The 18239-nt window shown below is 47.2% G+C and overlaps 1 protein-coding gene across 1 annotated transcript; it reads left to right on the top strand.

Moving 5' to 3' along the window:
• Positions 1–632: 632 nt before the first annotated feature.
• Positions 633–13413, top strand: LOC134500947 (carboxypeptidase A1-like). The gene is made up of 11 exons (XM_063308443.1): positions 633–697; positions 3630–3711; positions 5512–5646; positions 6161–6262; positions 6411–6512; positions 7305–7406; positions 8587–8697; positions 8807–8897; positions 10957–11156; positions 11471–11555; positions 13226–13413. Exons 1-11 carry the CDS (start codon positions 633–635, stop codon positions 13411–13413), a joined length of 1263 nt encoding a protein of 420 aa, XP_063164513.1.
• Positions 13414–18239: the final 4826 nt, after the last annotated feature.

The following is an 18239-nucleotide window of genomic DNA, read 5'->3' as shown; positions in this document are numbered from 1 at the left end:
GTTTTGCCACAATGTAAGTCAGTGTTTCTTAAACTTGGCAACTTGAAGATGGCATTCACTGGCTGGGGAATTCTGGGAGCTGAAGTCCACCCATCTTCAAGTTGCCAAATTTGAGAAACACTGGTCTGTGCAGCACTCTGGTTGGAGCGACTGGTTGCAACTGGTTCCGTTCTTGGTGTTCTGAATGTCATCCGGTCAATACCAGCAGTTGCCTGAAACGCAGCCCTTCCTCCACGGCCTTTCCTGGCCAGGGGTGGTGAGTGATCTTGTCAGCAGCCGGGCACCAGGTTGGGGTGGCTGAAAGAGGTCCTGCACTGCTGTGTTCGTGTTTGCAAGACATCCGCCCCTGTCCAAGTTCTGGGGAGAAGAGAGCAAACAGCGCAGACCCACCTCCCTTCTATCAAGACAGCTGGTGTGTTCCCCAAGCATCCGTCATGTGGGTTGTAAGTGTGTGTATGTGTTTGTGCGTGTGTGTGTATGAGAGAGCCCTTTTCCAACAGAGCCGTGGGAAGGCGGACAGCCGGTGGAGGCCTCCCCGGTGGATGGTCAGCCCAACATGTTGCCGGTCAGGACGGTGTATAAAAAGACGGTGGAGAAAGGCTTCTTCCCATTTGGTGCCCAGTTTGGTGAAAATGAGGGTCTTGGTGGTCTTGGCAACGTTTCTGGCCATTGCGTTTGGCACCGACACCTTTGAGGGGTAGGTAGATGCGGGCATTGGGCAGGAAAGGGGACAGAGGCCAGAGTGAGAGTTCACCCCGTGCCATTCTCGGTCTCTTAGCAGCATCAGTCAGCAGGGAGTTTCACTCTGACAGATGTTGGGTGCTCTTCCCACCATTGAGCCCCTGCTTTGTGTCTGACACCCTCCCTGATATTTCTGTTAGCAAAATGCCACTTCTTGAACTACTTGGAGCCTGAGCTCCTAGCTCCAGCGCTGTTTTAGAAAGTTTGTGGCTGTGTTCAGACAACACGCTGAACTACTTCATCGCAGGCTGCCTTTGTGCGACACGCAATGCTCGCCTGCTTTGAATCGAGGTTTCTTCAAGAGTCTGCTGGGCTTTCCGTGTTGTCTGAACCCAGCCAGCTGGGTTTTGTAGGGGGTCCAGGGACTGTGAGGAAGTGGCCAGTAGTCTGAGACCCAATTTGCATCGATCCAGGGGCCCCACTGATAAAGGGGCTGGGGGCCACAAGTTCCCAACCCAGCTTTAGAGGGAGATGTACAGGAAAGCAACTCAGCATGTGCTTTCCCTGGAGACAGCCCCTCATCCAATCCTCCTTCCACTAGAGCAGATTCCATCGCAGGATCTCCAGGTCAGGCTGGGAAGGACCCCGCCCCCCACCCCAAGGCTTTAACAATGCTCCGGCTGAAAACCTGTTTTGGATTTTTTGTGTGAAACAGAAAAAAATGAAATTATGATATATGGGTCTGATGATGAGAAAAAATAGTAAATGATAGAAAAAATGAAAGTTATGTTGTAACCACAGAGGAAGAGTTCAATTTAAATTTATACCTTGTAAAAGAAATTTCTTTATATTTTTTTCTTTCTTTCTTTTCTTCATTTTTGGCTCCTTCCTTCCTTCCTTCCTTCCTTCCTTCCTTCCTTCCTTCCCTGTTCCTCATGTTAAATATTAGTTTCTGTTAGTTTTTAATCTTTCTTGCTTAAAAATTCAATAAAGTTATTGACCGAAAAACCCACAAGGCTCTCGTTGAAGAGAGGATCATTTGGGGTATTTGAGCATATTGCATGTCCATCTGGCAGATTTGAGGAAGATCTCCTTGATCCTGCATGTTTCCTGCAGGCTAGTAAGTGGGGCACGATCCATTGAGGGTAATGGCCTGGAAAATGATCCCACTCAACGGGCAGTGGCAAAACTTGGCTGACCTTGCCTGGCCTTGGATAATAAACAGAGCCCCACCCAGTTAGTAGCTGGATGAAAGACCAATAGAAAATCTCAGAGCTGAAGTCTAGACTGGGAAATAAATTTAGAAAACAAACAGAAGCAGCATTTTCCTTCTCTTTTATACTATTGAAAAATGGCCACGTTTCTGAAATCAGCAGGCATCCGGGCTAATTTGGCTAAAAGAAGAGCTATTTTTGGAAACTATCCTTTGCTCCAAAGGAGTCCCCTGTTCTTTGATAAGTTTAAAAAAAAAGGTACTTTCTACAGCTAAGAAGTTGCCTTCCTGTTTTATATAGTACATAATGATGCAAACAGTAGTTTATTGCCACCTAGTGCCAGAAAGTAAGCATTACAACCTCACTTGCACCAGAAAAACAGGACAGGCAGGCCCCTCGCTCTGGGAAGGATGTGCCCAACCTCAGGAGGTCGGCAGCTCTGAATCAGTGCATTCCTAGCTTCTGGATGGCCACTTTCCTGCTGCCATTCCCCAGCTCCTGGCTCCTGGGCCCAACCAGCCATTACAGATACTTCCCCCATCCCACCCCAGCTGAGGTTCTGGATCCTTATCTGCTAGAGCTGTGCTGAGTTCTGGATCTGAAAGGGAAAATGTCATTCAAAGCATATAGGAGTATGTATGTGGGGCAGATGGTACTTTTTCTGAGATCATGTAGCACCTTGGAGGGCAGCTGTTCGATCCCAGGAAAAGGCATGGCTGTTTTAGGATGTCCACAACAGCTGCTACGTGTACACTGTTGCATGCTGCTAATCACATTTTGCCCTTTGAATCTGGATCTTTTCATAGTTCTATTACCCATCACATGCTGACAGGCTGTTGTTTCACATGGTCTTTTCAATGCAACACAGGAATGGTGGCTTGGGGGCTTAGCTGAAGCCTCTCATACCAACCCCTCAGAGTTTTTTTTTCTGAGCAACTAGAGGACTGTGCACCACATAACCAAAAAACAAACAAACAAACAAAAACAGGGATGAGGCACTTAGCAATGTATTTTCTTTCAGTTTTTAAATTATTACTAGATTTACTTCCCACCTTTATTTGTATAACTCAAGCTGGTATACATCATGCTCCTGCCTCCTATTTTCCCCATAGCTACAACTCTGTGAGTGGGCTGGGCTGAGACAGAGAGCGACTGGCCCCAAGACACCCAGCCATGCCTAAGGGGAGACTTGAACTCATGGTCTCCCGGTTTTTAGTCCACCCCCTTAACCACACACCAAACTGGCTCTTGAGAACATAAGGATGAGGAGATTTTCATTGATCCATGACTGGTGATAACTTGAGGAAGTGAATGCTGTTTTTTCACTTTCCAAATGGTCAGCAGGACAGAGCTGATTAACTCAAGATATTCTCTGTAGGTTCTCAGCATGTTGAGGCCCCAGGAAGTGAAAATGGTGACCAGTTGGCTTCCAACCACTCTGAGAGATTGGGAGGTAGAAACAGCAATGTAAAGACTTTGGGTGAAATGCCCAGACTCACAGGTACATCCCATTTTGGAAGCCATGCCTTGACAAACTCAGAGAATGTGCCAAAGCCCCCAAGACCTGAGCCACCCAAGGATAGAGAGTTCAGTGCCCTGTAGAAGGTTGGGACTTCTGTTTCTATCACCCCACACAAGCTGATGTCCATGGACATGGAACAGTGGGAATTGTAATCCAGAAGATCTGCAGGTAAATGTAAAACAAAAAACAAAACCCACCCATTGCCTCTTCAGTCATCAGGTGCTAAGGATCACGGCCGTTGATGAAGTCCAAGTGGAGAAGGTGAAGGAGCTGGGAGCCCTGGAGGATCTTCAGGTACTGCTAAGACATGAACTCTGCATATGATCTGTATTTTGGGTTCCTTGTCTGAACTGGCATGGAATGGTTCTCCCGTTTTGCTCTCCATTATCCCAGCTAATGCCACTGCTATCCCATACCAAATTGCAGCATAATCCAAGAGCCAATCTTCTGTGGGAAAGGTCACCTGGCCAAAAATTTTGTTTCTCCTATCAGCTGTGGGATAGATGGGTATAATTAACCCCCTCTAACGTACTTCCCAGTGGTCTTTTTTTTTATTATTACCCCAACCAGGAGAATGGAGGTTGAGAACAGTCATACACCTTATGTTCTGGAGACCCTTTTCAGGTTCAGACAACATGGAAAGCCACCAAAGTTGGTGAAGGACCTGTGTAGTTGAGACAAGACAGAAGAAATGGTAACATGGCACATCTGCTAGCTGAATTTTTTTGCTGACCCTGGCATGTGGACACCGCCACTGAATCTGCAGTGCAGATCTCTTATTCTCCATGGTTGGCTGCCCACAAAACAGGGTATCCAACCACCATTATAGTTGGGTTCTCACTCTAAGGATGGGCCACATTTCAGAACAGAAGCTGAAAAGGTTCTTTGGTGTATGTCCCCATGCCAGCATCAAAGCTCCCTTTTGGCATGGGATCTGAAACACAGTAGATGCCTCGGTCCCTCCCTTTCCAATTTGCTTGTGGAATTAGTTTGCTGAGGTCCTATATATTGCTTACATAGCATTCTCTTCCATTGTGATAAGCCATGCTAGCATTTATGATTCATAGCCTGTAGCTCAGGGGCCACCATACAAGAGATTCCAGATTTGATTCATCCATCATCTGACAGACTTGAAAAAGACTCTTGCCTATAACTCTAAAGAGCAAATCAATGCCAGCCAACCTTCCCCAGCTGGGGTCTTCAAGGTATGTGAGATTGCACCTCCCATCATCCCCAGCTCATACAACCCAGCAGAGCTGCCAGGGTGGCGGTGGTTTATTTATTTTATTTTATTTATTTATTATTCAAATTTTGTTACTGCCCATCTCCCCCAAAAGAGGGACTCTGGACGGTTTACAATCAAATGAATGCTATAACAATAAATGTTAAAATCCCATAAAAATAAAAACAAGTTACAAATATAAAATACAATATAAATAAATATAGAATCCAAGTGGCTATAAAAATTCCCAACATCTACCCCCAACATTTTTGAAAGAGATTTGCATATCAGACAGCAAGGAGAGGGACCAATCATCAGCCTTAATGTAAGGATATTCCTTCTGTCCTTATACTAAGAAGAAGGGAAGCATATTCTTATTTTTCTTAGTGGAGAATTCACTTACTGCCCACAACTGAAAAATATACTTTTTTTCCCTTTCACAAAATAATTTAAAGCCATCAAAGATTTTCCTAGATCTTATAAGCTAAGTCCTTTCAGTGGGAGGGACGGAAGTAAAACATTGTAGAAGATAACATGAAGTGCTTCATCAAAAAGCATGTAAGCAATATATAGGACCTCAGTCACAGGATGAGATTAAAGAAAACTTTAATAGAGAATTGGACAAACGAATGGAGAAGAAAGCTAGTAATGGCTCTTAACCATGATTTCAGATGGAATCTAGAATTTGGAGATTGATGCTAATACCAGCTTCTGCTTGGGCACCAATGAAACTCGCAACCTTAGCAATATCTGTCTGCCATGAATAACAAAATGCAAGCAAAGCAGTCCTTATGTTCTTGAGTTATGTAGGATGTGTTTCAAAAGTTCATACGTCAATAACCTTCTATGTTCCTTCTCATTTTTATGCCCAGTTGGATTTCTGGCAAGCGCCAGCTCATCCTGAGCTCCCCATAGATGTGCGTGTCCCCTTGCCCAGCCTCCAAAGGGTCAAGATCTTTCTGGAGTCCAATGACATCCAATACTCCATCATGATCAACAATGTTCAGGTTAGTGGTCTGACAAGGTGAGAAGAGAAGCTTGTGGGTACGTTGAGGCCTGAGAGGACCTGTCTGTGATCCCAGAGATCTGAGATCAAAACCAACCAACCATGGATAAGACAATATTGAACCGTATCTTTTAGGTTCATCACCTAAAATGTAGTGTAGGAAGTTGGCCCAATCCCAGTGTTGACATTGGGGTTAAGAAGATGTCCTCCATAGACAATCAGATATTTTGGGTCAATGCTGTGGCTTGAACAGTAGCTTGAAAGAGGTTCTGTACCACTCTTCCATCAGATGAGCTGGCCAGCATGGTGTGAGGTTGGCTTTCCTTGAATTCCTGCATGGTCCTTGCTGGATGAATGGGAGAATGGCATTGATAAAAGCTACTTGATTGCACCACAGCTCGGAAGGATGGAGTGACTCTGAAATCAAAGTGAAATTACCCATGAGAGGGAAACACAAGGAAACCTCAATCTTCTGCTCAACTGACCTTTGTGATTGTTCTTGTGGTCCCCTTCAGAAACTGGTTGATGAGGAGAAGAGCCACATGATGCTCCAGCGCCAAGTGCAAGAAATGTCACTTGCAACTTTTAACTATACTGCTTACCACAACTTGGATACAGTAAGTGCAATTAATGCACACTTAGGCCTTTGCCTTTTTTCTGATCCTGAGTAGTTTAACTCAGTCGTGGGGAAGACTTTCAGAACACAGGTTCCCATAGATACAGACACCGTTCTGGCCTCATTCCCCTCTTCTCTTTGCTCCCTAGATCTATAGCTTCATGGACCTCCTGGTGCATGAGAAATCCCCGCTGGTCAGTAAAATCCAGATCGGTCAGACAACTGAAGGACGCCCAATCAACGTCTTGAAGGTGAGCCATCCCTTCAGTGCTCCTTTTCGTGGGTGGAATAAATGGTGACGAAGCAGCTGTGTTCATTCAACAAGATGAACTAGGTCCCTTAAAACCCTGGTGGCTGTGTTAACTCAGCGTGCTAGGTTTGGTTAGTTTTTTTCTGGCTTGGCTTGGCTTGGCCTGGCTTGGCCTGTTCAGACAGTTTATGATTTCAAGTATTGTGCAAGTGCAGAAAAGCGTGTATCAGGTGTCCAGGTTAGACATAACGTCCTGAAGCACCTTGCCAAAATACTTCTGGAACTGGGCTCAAGGTTTGTTCACCAGGAATGGAGGAAGTCTGTGTTTCCCAGAGTGATGGTTTCGGGCCCAGTTAGTGCAACCGTGTGATACTGGGGCCACTGGGATGGATATGATGAAGTTGGAGCCTGACTGGGTTAAATGTGCTGTGCGGTATGTGTCAGAACTTGGATGAAACAGGAAACGGGAGAGGTAGAAACAAAATTGCCATCGTCTGCCAGTGAGGTTCTTGATTTTTCTTGTTCTGGAAATTGTTTCTTTCTCATTACAAAATCTGCTCACTGTTTTGTAGCATGGCGAAATTCTAGTTGCCAGATTAGCCCCTCCCATTCGCATGTCCTCCCACCACATTGCACTGCAGCTCCCAGGATTCCAAGCAGAAGGTCACAAGCAGGGGATTCTGGGAGCCATTGTGCAAAACATCTGGCAGGTCTTGAGCTGGGGAGGTGCTAAGGAATTCTGAAACCATGATGGTTGCTCAGATTTAAAGTGTCTGTTCTTTGCTTTGCACAGTTTAGCACGGGGGGAACCAACCGCCCGGCCATCTGGATTGACACTGGCATCCATGCCCGTGAGTGGATCACTCCAGCCAGCGGAGTTTGGTTTGCAAAGAAGGTACCAGCTGCGATTTCCACTCCAGGGCATACATTCTGTAAATGGGAGAGGGGAAAGCTAAGCCATAATGTCTTTCGGGTAGATGAGTGTTTCTCAACCTTGGCAACTTTAAGCTGGGTGGACTTCAACTCCCAGAATTCCCCAGCCAGCCTTGCTGGCTGGGGAATTCTGGGAGTTGAAGTCCACCCAGCTTAAAGTTGCCAAGGTTGAGAAACACTGGGTTAGAGATTTATTATATTTCACTTTTTCCCCCCACTACCACCTTGTAAATAGGCTGGGCTGAGAGCAGGATCTTCTCAGTCCTAAGCCAACATTTTCAACTGAAACCAGATGGTTCTGTCTTTAGTGGATCCTGTACTGAGCAGGGGGTAGGCTAGAGGACCTCTAAGCTCCCTTCTAACTCTCTGGTGCTAGGATTCTATGGCTGGCTACTACACTAAACTGCCTTTTCCATGGTTTTGGTTTAGTGTGGTGTGTGAACCCATTGCAGCTGGAATTAACCCAAGTATTATCATTTGTAAACCATGGTTTGTGGCTAAACATGGGGGCGAGCAGTGGTCTGCAACCAGCCCCAAGCTCTCTTTTTATGCAGCCTGGGGGTGGTGGGGCCACATTTTTGGCCTGCAAGGGGCATCTAGAGATTAAAAGCAGGGCGTTCCATCAGTATTTGTCCATAGAATAATAGGATGAAACCATTGCCTGCACCTCTTGAGGTCTTCACCCCAGTGCGGAACACGAGCCCAGCCAATGGTGGTTCACTCAACAATGCTGAATGAATCACGGCTCCACAGGAAGTGGGTCAAAAAAATCAAGAGGGTGGCCATGATCGCACAGTCAATTCCCCCTTTTAGGGTGCACTGCAGGCTTCAGTCATGTAGTTGCAGCTACCATCTTGTTTTTTCTGACCCCCCCAAGACACCCCTGTTTAATTTTCCCCAAACCCAGGAAAAATGGGGAAATCCTAGCACACCTCCACCCCCACTTCATGGTTGTTCCACCCCTGCCTCCCCTTCCCCCTAAAAGAGAAAATTGCTGGCCCCTGTCCCTGAGAAGCTGTCAATCTGGTATTTTCCAGGCAGTTGCGCCACAGCTCCTGCGGAGGGGCTCCCTTAATGCTGATCCAATAATTGCATTGTAATGCGCATCTGTGAATGAAACTCCCATTTTTGCTCCTCTTCAGATCGCTGAAGATCATGGGAAGGATCCTTCCCTCACTTCCATCCTGAATAAGTTCGATATCTTCCTCGAAATCGTCACCAACCCGGATGGTTTTGCCTTCACACATACCAAGGTATCTCCTGCCTTCATGGTTTGGAGCGGTTTTAAACCAGAGATGCGCCGTGCAATGTTTTAGCTCTAGTGACTTCTGACATTCACCGATGGGTATTCCTGACCTGCAGAACCGTATGTGGCGTAAGACCAGATCTGTGAGAAGTGGGACATCTTGTATCGGAGTGGACCCCAACAGGAACTGGGCAGCAGGCTTTGGAGGTAAAACCCTTGGTCCCTTCATCACGCCAAGGTCAGAGCCAACCTTTTGTGACCAAGTAAAATGGCCCCCTCAGAAGAGAGCCAACAGGAACGGGAAGGCTGATCTGGAGAGGGATGGAAAGAGGGGAGACCAGGTGGAGGAATGCTAGCCCGATATGGGGATGACCCAACATTGGGTGAAATAGCTGCAGTAGTATTATAGAAGGTCATGTAGAAAACTGAATACATGTCATCCTCATTTAGTGACTGCCTTGTTTAGCGACCGTTCGCAGTTACAACAGTGATGATAACGTAACTTTGCGACCAGTCCTTGCATTTATGACTTTTGCAGGTCTGTAAAGCCAAGGAAAGCTGAAGTCAGGAAGAGGCATGGTTTCACTTAGTGACTGCTTCACTTAGCCACTGACTGGCCGGTCCCAATCGTGGCTGCTAAATGAGGACCACCTGTAGAGGCAAATGCAAAGTTATGCTCTTAGGGAATAGAATTTGAATGCCCAGGTGGATGGTGGATACCTGGCTTGGTAACAGCACTTATAGCAAAAGATCTTTTAATGGTGGTTCATTGCAAACTGAATATAAGCCAGCAGCGTGATGTACAGTAGCTGCAAAAAAGACAAATGCGAGTTTAACCTGCATCAGCCAAAATATAATTTCCAAATCCCAGGAGGTAATCATTCCATTCTATTATGCTTTGCTCAGACTTCTCCAAGAACCCCACATCCAATTCTGGGTACAGAATGTTAAGTAAGATTCAGGGAAATTGGAATAGGTTCAGAGAAGATCAATGAGGATGAGAGATCAGGGGCTGGAAGGCTAAGCCCCTGTACAGACAAAGGGAAGAAGCTGGATATCTTTAACCTTGAGAAAATATGGCAAACGGGGGGAGATGATTGCCATCTTCAAGAGCCTGCAAAGACGTCCCACAGAAGAAGGTCAAGACCTGTCCCCTCTCATTCAGGAGCTGATATAATGGACTTAAATGATAGGAAGGCAGGTTCTAATTGAATATTTGCAAAAGTTTCGTAACCAACAGTGGAACCAAAGACCCAGAGATATGTGGTAGGGGGGGGGGGTTCCCCTTCCCTGGAAGGATTCAAGCAGAGGCTGCACAGCCATCTCTCCAGAATGCTTTAATCTGGATTCCTGCCCTGAGCAGAGAGGTTGGACTGGAAGACCTCAAGGACCCTTCCCAACTTTATGGGTTTATGACCCTTCTGACCGGTAGAAAGCAGGGGGAGCTACCTTCAGCCATTTACTGTGAAAAGGATCAGGCAGCTCCTACTGAGATTTCTGTCTCAGCGGCCTCAGGGAACAGTACAGAGGCTCCGGCAAGCTGGAATAATGGCATCTCTTATATTAGTCTTTATATTTTATACCTGCTCAGACTCTTTCTTTGGTGAAGTTGGGCTAGATTTTGAGCCTATCTAATGTAATAATTAAATCTACACTGGGGTGAGGAACACAGAGCAGTCCTAAACTCTCAGCATGAAAGCCCATAATGGGTCAGCAGTGATTGCTCCACTGGGGTGGCCATGTTGACTTTTTTGCCCATTCCCTGCAGGTATCCCTGAAAGGGGTACAGTTTTGTAGGAAGCCCCTCCCTCTCCTCGAAGCCCCATCCCCTGCTGTGATCCAGCCCTCCTCGTTCTGCCACAATCTCATCCATAGACGAGCCCATCCGATGGCCAGGGCTGAGTTTTTGCCCAGAGCTTCTGAAACAAAGTGTTTTAGCGCAAAAGGAGCATTTTTGAAAGTTGCAGTGCTTATGTGGGAGTTGCAGATGCTTCGTTTGCAGCCCCTGAAGCAGCCCGAGGTTGGGCCGTTCCACTGCAGTTCTGCAACGAAAGGGTGAATTGGTGTGTTGGTTTGATTTGGGAAGTTGGTCGGGGTCTTCTAAGTGTAGGATGGGAACGCCAGGCATCCAGGAGAATGCTGCGTGACCACCTGTTTCCTGCAGGAGAGTCTCTATGTCCTCTGTTACGAGGCTACCACCTTCAGGTCTCCAGACTGGGGGTTCCCAGCCTGTAACGGTCAAGACATGGTTGGCTCTCCTTCACAGGAGCTGGCTCCAGTGGGAACGCTTGCTCTGAGACGTACCGTGGACCCTATGCGGAGTCAGAGCCAGAGGTGAAAGCCATTGTGGACTTCGTACGGTTTCATGGCAACATCAAGGCCTTCATCTCCATCCATAGCTACTCCCAGCTTCTCCTCTATCCTTATGGTTACACCAAGGAGCAAGCTGCAGATCACCTGGAGCTGGTAAGTCTCATCTACCCCATTTTTTCTTCCCATCCCATGCTTCTGATCTTTCCACCTGTCCTACTCAATCCTCTTTTAAGCTGCCATTTATTACTGGCACATCCCCTGTTCTGGTCCTTTCTGGATACCGTGGTCATGTTCTCTGGGGACTGGGAGAGGTGTGACTCTTGGACGATCCAACAGGCTGGGAACGGGTGGCCTTATTTCTCCTCACCATGACTGCTTCTCTCAGCCGCCCATCCCTCAATAAAACCTTGCAAACCTCACCCTCTGATCTTGGTCCTCTTGTCTCATCTCCTTGTGTGTGTTCCCAGGACGCTCTTGCTAAGAAGGCAATCACGGCTCTGGCTTCCCTGTACGGGACCAAATATAGATATGGCAGCATCATCAAAGCTATCTGTAAGTGACAGAAATGAGAAGGCAAACACCATTTTCCAGGCCGAGGGGGAAATCAATTACTGGAATGGACCTACAGTTTTATCAGGACTACTTAGTTGGCATCTGAATCCATAAGGGTGGTTGGAATCCAGTAGATCATTGAAGGCACCATAGTTGATGACAGTCCTTGGCTCATTCCACACACTGGGACTCCTGGATCATCCTCTTCCATGGCAAACTAACTCAACACCATGCACTACAGCACATTATGGGGGTGAGGCCATTGTCTGTTGACCATTCTTCGGGAGTCTTCCCAGGAGACATGTGAAGTTGGTAGGCCAGCACTGCCTTTTTCATTCTCTTTCCTCCCAATAGCTAGAGGAGGGATAATACCAAAACGGGGCAAGGAGATGGAGTGGCTGTGAGGCATCTCCAAGACATCCTACCAGCTGTTTAGATGACGTGGTTGGTGGTTTAGCCCCCATGCAGCTATAGGACTAAATCTAATCCCCTTAAGGCTAATTGACTCGGTGAGTTGACCCAGTTTTCCCGTTTGTAGGACATGCTAACCTTCTCCATGACCCAGTTAGGTGTATTGTGCAACAGGACCACTGTGTGGAAAAAGTCATTTTGGGCCCCAGTGACAAAATGGCCATATCCGCACAATATTGGTTGGTTACAGCTTGGTAACAGAATTGACTCATTTTCTAGTTTTAAATTATAACCCTGAACCATAAGTTAACTAAACAGGTAAGATTCACAGAACATATTAAGAAATGACAACAGTAAAACCCACAAGACGGGTTAAAGATGAGTCCATTGAAGACAGGTTAAAACTGAGTTCATTATGTAATATAGTTATGTACCATGTCATAGGCTAAAGCATCTCAGCTGCAAGATTTGTAGCCAACTTGGTTAAAAAATTTGCGTGAACTGCACCTAGTTAAATGGCTAATGCATTGGGCAAGACCAAGTTCATATTTTCGCAGCATGGTCTAATCAGAGAATTTGGCTTTTCTGGCTGTAAATATTCATCATGTTACAGAAATGCTTAGGTGAAATATAAAAGCATTCAACTAATGATAATGCCGTGGATTGCAATACTGATGTTAGCCAAAGGATTTTTATTATTTATTCAAATTTTGCTACCGCCCATCTCCCCCAAAAGGATTTTAGACAGCTGATGCTGAACAAAGCTGCATTTACACTCTGCCCAACTCCTGAGACACCCAGGAGATAATTAGCACAACCTTAATACTGGAGTGACTTCCATTAAAAAATCGGCATGTTTTAGCAGGCCATGCTCAAGAATTTGCAGTGCTACTATGGCCATGGGCATTTCTGGCTGGAATAACAAGCTGCCTAGAGAGGTTGGGGATAAAGTGTTGGGAGCAGGGGGAACACTGAGGATTTTGAAGGCATCAAAGTGCCATCTGGCTTTTGCAACACCAAGGGACACCTCTGGAGTCTGCTGCAGAGCTCAAATGAGGCGTGATGGCCGTGGTGACTGTGTGGTCACCGTTTTGACTTTTGTGAAGCCCCGTAGACACCCCTGCCTTTAGCCCCAGGGCAGTGGCCCTGCATTTCACAATGGGCGCTTTCATTCTGCATGTCTTTTTTAAAAGGGGGAATGGAAGAGAGATTGTTTTCATGAGCTTGTTTTCTTTTGCGTCTCCATTTCCTGGCTCTAGACCAAGCGAGCGGAGGCACAGTTGACTGGACCTACAACCAAGGCATTAAATATTCCTACACGTTTGAGCTGAGAGACACAGGCCGTTACGGGTTCATGCTCCCGGCTAACCAGATCATTCCAACTGCAGAGGAGACCTGGCTTGCCCTGATGGTCATCATGGAGCACACGCGGGACCACCCCTACTAAGCCAGCTCGCTGGAGATGGCCTCACCCCAGGCCGCCTGGCCCAGTGTCAATGTCTGGAGTTCACAGAGAGGGGTCTTCTGCCTGCACCTGATTCTTACAAATAATTCCTTTGCATATAATACACTCCTCCTGCATTTCTGATCATTTCTTGAACTAAGCAAGTTCCTTCTTGATGGGAGAAGAATGTAATCATTTTAATCCTTTTATGAAACACTGGAACAGAGTTCCTCATTTCGGGATTGAGTAACTTCATGAAGGTGTTTTAGTTTTCAAATGGGGCTATCTTGGGACTAGTTTAGCGGGCCCTTTCTGACCGCAGAGGGGAATGCTTGCCTGGATGTGGGCACCTCCTGATAGACATTCGTATTTGGCTTTCCCCATTTCCATTTTGATGCTAATCTAATAGCCTCTTCCATCTCAGAAGATATTCCAACTTTAGAACAGTTCTTTAGTTGTTAGCACCTTGTAGTGACCAGATGGGCAAGCCTTATAAGCCTTCTTAAAAATAACAGTGCACCATTCTCTTTTTATTGAGCTGCAAACAATATAAAAGGCGAACTAGATACAAAAAATTAAGTGCTAAGCAGCAGTAGCCGCCTTAATTAGCCTAATGAATACAATATACCAAATCCACTAAGCACGTTAGGTTCTTCTTCCAACAGCAAGGATTAAAGAAGGCTCTTCATGGTCCAGGAATTCAGCTGGTGGTGTCTGTCCTTCTGCTACACCAGAAGCTGTATAGATGGTGAAGTCCTCTGAGTAAACGTCATGCATGAAACACACAGTCTAGCACACCGTCATACAAAACAGCAGGCTTTATCCTAGGAAAAGGTTCCAGAGAGGAACCCATGGAAATGCTTGACATAAACTTGTAGTTTAGTGTTGAACACTCTTTTCAAACCTCTGCACAAGTTTCATAGTTACTCAGATAAAACCAAAAACACAAAATCAAACAAGGCGCTTATCTCTATTACAAACACTACGTTGATTTCAACCAGTCTTCGTCTTTTCCCAAGGAATTATGAAAAAAGTACATTGGCTGAGTGTGAAGAGCCATTTACCTTTGCTAGCCGAGCAAGAGCGTTGTATCCAATTTTTCAGATCAGACTTCCTCAGCCTCCCAACAATCCTAAAATTTGCTCTGGAGTGTCTTGGGGGACTTTTTCCTTGCACTGCTAGTCCACAGCTTTACTGCTGTCAGGCCCTGATCAGTGATGCTTCTACCTGTACTAACAATTTACATTAAATAATGCACATTTAAAAAACACTACCAGGCACACCAGAACTCGAAGCTGAGAGAAAAACACAAGTTGACTCTAGTTCACCTTAACAATTACAGACTGGTGTGGAGCAGGATCACATTTACAAACAAGGAGGAAGCAGTACAAAAAAACAGCATCCAACCACAAGCCACCAACCTGTTCATAATAAATACATGACATTTACGTAAACCTCGTCTCAAACTGCCAAGGAATCACTACTGGATAAGAATAGAAGGGTGGCATGATAAGGAATCTGGAAAGAGGAATCTCGGGGTTGGGTGGGGACTTCCTTGAACTTGGCTTCATTAGGACTCAGCCACAGCTGATAGACCTGCCCCGCCTTGTGAAAGGAGCCGGCCACAACACAGAAGCCCTAGGCCTGTGATGCCATTAAAACCAGCTGCTCATCTATCTGTGAAGCATTTGCTCAACCAAAAATCTAAAGCAGTGTTTCTCAACCATGGAAACTTTAAGCTGAGTGGACTTCAACTTCCAGAATTCCCCAGCCAGCATGGCTAAGGAATTGCTGGCTGGGGAATTCTGGGAGTTGATGTCCACCCAGCTTAAAGTTGCCGAGGTTGAGAAACACTGATCGAAAAGGACAACTGTGTAGAAGAAGCAGGCAATAATTCATGGGTGCTGTCTCCAAGCAGACCCTGCCCTATGATAACTGAGGGGTAAATAATTTGTGGTCAGCTTCCCAGTGCTTGCTATAAAATCCCACAAACAAGAGAAGGGATTCTGGGGCTGCAACCCAGGAAAAGCAGCACAAAATCAGGTATGTGGCCAAACAACAAAAAACAAAAAACCCACCACCCCAACAACACCCAAAACAAAACCCTACAAACCGTGGCCTTAATTATTTCTTTTTAAACCACACATTATTAAGTTAATATAAAAATAGACGTCTTTAAAAATCTGTACAAAAAGGAAAAACCCAGGGATACTGCTCAGATTGGAGGCCATGAGGAAAGATAAAAGGATCGGAAGCTGCCAGCCTCTTCAATCCTTTTCCAGAAAACTTTTTTCTGAAGGGCAAAGCTGAAAGGACTACAGTACTGCTCTCGGAGGCTGGCAAGCGCTCTGTGCCCCTTGCAGGAAGTGGGATGGCGGCAGTGGTGGTAGTAGAGTTCCTCCTCTGAGTTTGGGCCCTGGGCTACGAAGGTGGGGTTTTCCCAGCCAGTCTGTGTCTCTGGAACTGCTTTTGGAGGAGATCCTGGAGAATCAGAGCCTGTGATTTTCAGGTACAACCAAGGGCACTGAAGAGGCGCTGCCACTGTGCAACCTCCCAACTTTGATCTACCTCTTGCTCATCACCTCTATAAAAAGCTTCCTAAGACAGGGTTTCTCAACCTGAGCAACCTGAAGATTTGTGGACTTCAGCTCCCAGAATTCCCCTGCCAGCCAGCCAGCCATGGTGGCTGGGAAATTCTGGGAGTTGAAGTCCACATCTTCAAGTTGCCGAGGTTGAGATACACTGCCCTAAGAGGACCTTACGGGGGAGGTTGAAACACAGCAAGTTTGGCTTAGTTAAACATGGGCAGCGTTCCAGCAGTGGCCAAGGCAAAAGACAGTTTTCCAGTCCAAGAGCATTTGGTGCTGGTGGGAGGCAGAGATTTCCCGGGATATCCAACAGCCTATCTTTTTCTCAGGAGAATCTATCTGGACAATTGCACTGTGCGACTCTTAATTCAGGAAAAGCCTTTTAGCTGGGAGCCGGCACTCCAGTTTTTCATCTAAGCTGATGTACATTGTCAGCTCCAGATGGGTTAAGTGAAGGGAATCATTCCAGCAACAAAAGGTTGTACGCCTGGCCCTTCACAGCAAGTGCCAGGGACTGGGTGTTGTGTGGGGCGGGGGGGGGGGGAGGACAGGCCAGCTTCTAGGCTGGGGGTGGGAGAGGTGGAATATGGAAAGAGCTCAGCTGAGCAGGTGGACAGCAAAGACGGCGTGAAGCAGGATCCGAACCACAGCAACAGTGGTCTCAAGCACAGATGCCCGTAACACCGAGTGGGGCTCTTTTGGCTGGGATTCTGAGCCACAAAAAAGCCACTCCAGCATCAGCCAAATACTGATAAGATGTGGCCAGGGTCCCATGCCTGGGAAGCCCTTCCCGGCAGGCAGGGGGAGAGAGGGTCTGACCCAGGCCGCGGTGGCTCCTTTGCAAGCGAGAGCCTTTGCTTTGCTGCCCCACCAAGGCCACTGGCCGGCTTGCACCCCAGAGGGCTACTCCCACGGACAAGCCAGGTGATGCGTGAAGCAACCGGGCTCTCTGGCTCTTTCCGTCCCCCAACTCAGCAGCAGATGCTGCAGGTCACAAGTGTCAGGGGAGGAGAGGTGGGACGGGAAAGGACTGCGCAACTCAACTTGGAATTGATCTCTGAAGCGCGGCTTCTTCCGTCTTCAGAGGCAGAGTGCAACTGCGGAGGAGCAGCACCTGTTTCCCCCACCCACTCTGTGATCTCCAGCTGCTCCGGGATGCGGCCTGTGATGCCACTTTCCCTTGCAGAAAAGGAAGCAGCCAGAGATTGCTTCTGCCCTTCCCAGCATGCTGAGCAGTTTGGCCCATCAAAGGACAAGGAAGCCAGAACCACCACGCGCTCCCCCAGCCACCCCCACCCCCCGTGGCCACCCACAGCAGCCGTCCTGGCCCGATGCCTTCCAGCTCCATTCTGCTGGCTGGGGAGGAAGTGGTGCCACACAACACAAGAGTTCTTCTGGTGGTACAAGCTGGCCACAGTCTTTTCTGGTGCCAAGGCTTTCCATTGTCTACCTTGCAAGGATGACAGGGAATCACCCAGGATGGGGATGGGGTGTGTGGGAGGAATGGGCCATTCCATCACCATGGTGGGCCCCTCCTGGAAAATCAGGCAGTACAAAGAGCAAGGCGGTAAGGTGGGGGCCAATGGCTCCTGGCGCCACCACTTACTTTTAGAAACAGCGGAGGCTTCACTGAAAAAGGATTTAAACTTTTTAAATGCTCTTCCACAAAAACCCTCTTCCATGCCTGATTGCCCAAGATTCCTCCCCACTACCCCACCTCATTCTTTCATTCAGGGGCACTGGGGTCAAAAAAGTCAAGAAGGGGAACATGGCTGTGCAATCAAAGCCCTGCCCGCTTTGTGTGTGTGTCTGCGATGGGCATAAACAAAAGGGTGGTGCTTCAACTGCACAGTCACAGCCACCTTACCTTGACTTTCTTGACCCTCATCCTGTTTATAATTCCCAGCTAGCTTTGGGGGCAAGCATCCAACCAGGGAGGGATGGGTTTCACTCTCTTTCTGTTATATCCAAGAACCACGTGGAAGGACTCTGGGGAAGCTTCCACGTGAAAGGCTCGAGTGGCCTCTCCTCTGGACCCTGTCTGCTTCACTCCGAAATTCTCTGCCTGCTCAAACACACGCGCTGGTCCAATGGCATTTGCTACTGGGCTTCCCACCTCCCAGCTAATTTTTCTCTAGTCTGGTCCAGTCCTCCTTTTTCTGTGTGTCTCTCCAGATGTGTCCTTGTTGCCAGTAGCATTAAAACGCACCTTTTCTCCTTTATCTTTGGGAGGGGAAAGGG

The sequence above is a fragment of the Candoia aspera genome, chromosome 7, assembly GCF_035149785.1.
Source record: "Candoia aspera isolate rCanAsp1 chromosome 7, rCanAsp1.hap2, whole genome shotgun sequence".
Classification (NCBI taxonomy): domain Eukaryota; kingdom Metazoa; phylum Chordata; class Lepidosauria; order Squamata; family Boidae; genus Candoia; species Candoia aspera.
The sequence above is the reverse complement of the archived record's forward strand: the minus strand, read 5'-3'. Positions and strand labels throughout refer to the sequence as shown.